Genomic DNA, 1,380 nt, shown 5'->3' on the forward strand with positions numbered 1-1,380 from the left:
GGTTGGGATGTGCGAAACGGGTTGCAGATTGGCTCTTTTGTATATGTCAGACTTTATCTCCTAGGAGGTTGTGCTTGGAAAGCTGAGAGTTAGGTGGGTACCTATATCGGACCTGTCCAGATTCTAGGACAAAAGACTCCCTGGGTATATCAATTAGGCCCTTTCCCGGATGGTTTCACTGATAGGGTGGGTGACCTTTTTGACTTTTTGAGCCTTCATTGTATCATGCCCGACCCAAGCAGAATTGTGAGGAGAGATGGGTCAGTGAACTTCAGGGACTGGAGGACTTATTGGGAGGAGCCAGTGCTGATGCTAGGGCATCGTGTGTGCGAAACTGCTATCTTCGTAAGGGTGCTGTGGCGATTCATGGGACTTTTCCAAGCCACATGGGAGCTGGAAGCCCTGGTATGGAGAGACTTTCCTTGGCTATTTTAAGGGGTTTTAAGGGAACTATAAACTAGGCTAACTGATTGTTTTGTATGCTCACATGTAAAAAAAAAAAAATTGCCTAGTTTAGAATTGTGAGTGTAGGAGTTAACTCGAATTGTAGGGGCTATCTCTTGCCCGTAGTATGTTATTTAATCTTTTCCTTTGTTTTATTTGTATTTTGCTAATTGTAGCTTACCTAATCTAATTAATGAAGTCTTTTTTTTAACTATCCTTGCACATAAATATAATAATAATAATAATATGATAATAAATAAATGAATAAATCACAAGAAAATCCCATCATGCAAAATGGCTAGACGAACAAGAAATAATAACAACGGTAATGGTGATGGAGTGCCTGATGGCGAGGTTGCTCGAATTATACGCGCGATTACTGATAGGGTAGGCAATATACCACCCCGAAACCAAGATCAAAACAAATCGGAGATGATAACAAAATTTGAAAAGCTGCGTCCCCACAAATTCCTTGGTGGATCAAACCCCCATGAAGCTAAAGCTTGGTTAAGACAAATTAAGAAGTTGCTAGATACTTCCGACATCCGAAATGAACAAGATAGAGTGACCATGGCGGCATTTCAAATTGAAGGGGAAGCAGATCATTGGTGGGAAATGATCAAAAGTACTCGACAAGTAGAGACATTAACTTGGAGACAGTTCGAAGACCTGTTCATGGAAAAGTATTTTCCTAACTCGCTAAAACAAGAAATGATTCAAGAGTTCCTCCAACTGAAACAAGGAAAAATGTCAGTCGCTCAATATGCGAACCATTTTGAAGCTCTTTCACGGTACGCTTCAGCCATAGTAGCAAATGAAGAGGATAAGGTTAGGCGATTTGAATGGGGCTTGGACACAGACATTAGAGGAAGATTGATCGTAGTGCAACTCTCCACCTATGCCCAGATGGTGGATCGAGCTTTAATTGTGGAATGA

The 1,380-nt window shown here is 41.2% G+C and overlaps 1 protein-coding gene across 1 annotated transcript; it reads left to right on the top strand.

The window, feature by feature from the left end:
• Positions 1 to 738: 738 nt before the first annotated feature.
• LOC145798228 (uncharacterized) lies at positions 739 to 1,380 on the top strand. Its single transcript, XM_082885733.1, has one exon. The coding sequence runs from the start codon at positions 739 to 741 to the stop codon at positions 1,378 to 1,380; it is 642 nt and encodes a 213-aa protein (XP_082741859.1).

This window comes from Camellia sinensis, chromosome 8, assembly GCF_055761805.1.
Source record: "Camellia sinensis isolate YWXY chromosome 8, ASM5576180v1, whole genome shotgun sequence".
NCBI lineage: Eukaryota > Viridiplantae > Streptophyta > Magnoliopsida > Ericales > Theaceae > Camellia > Camellia sinensis.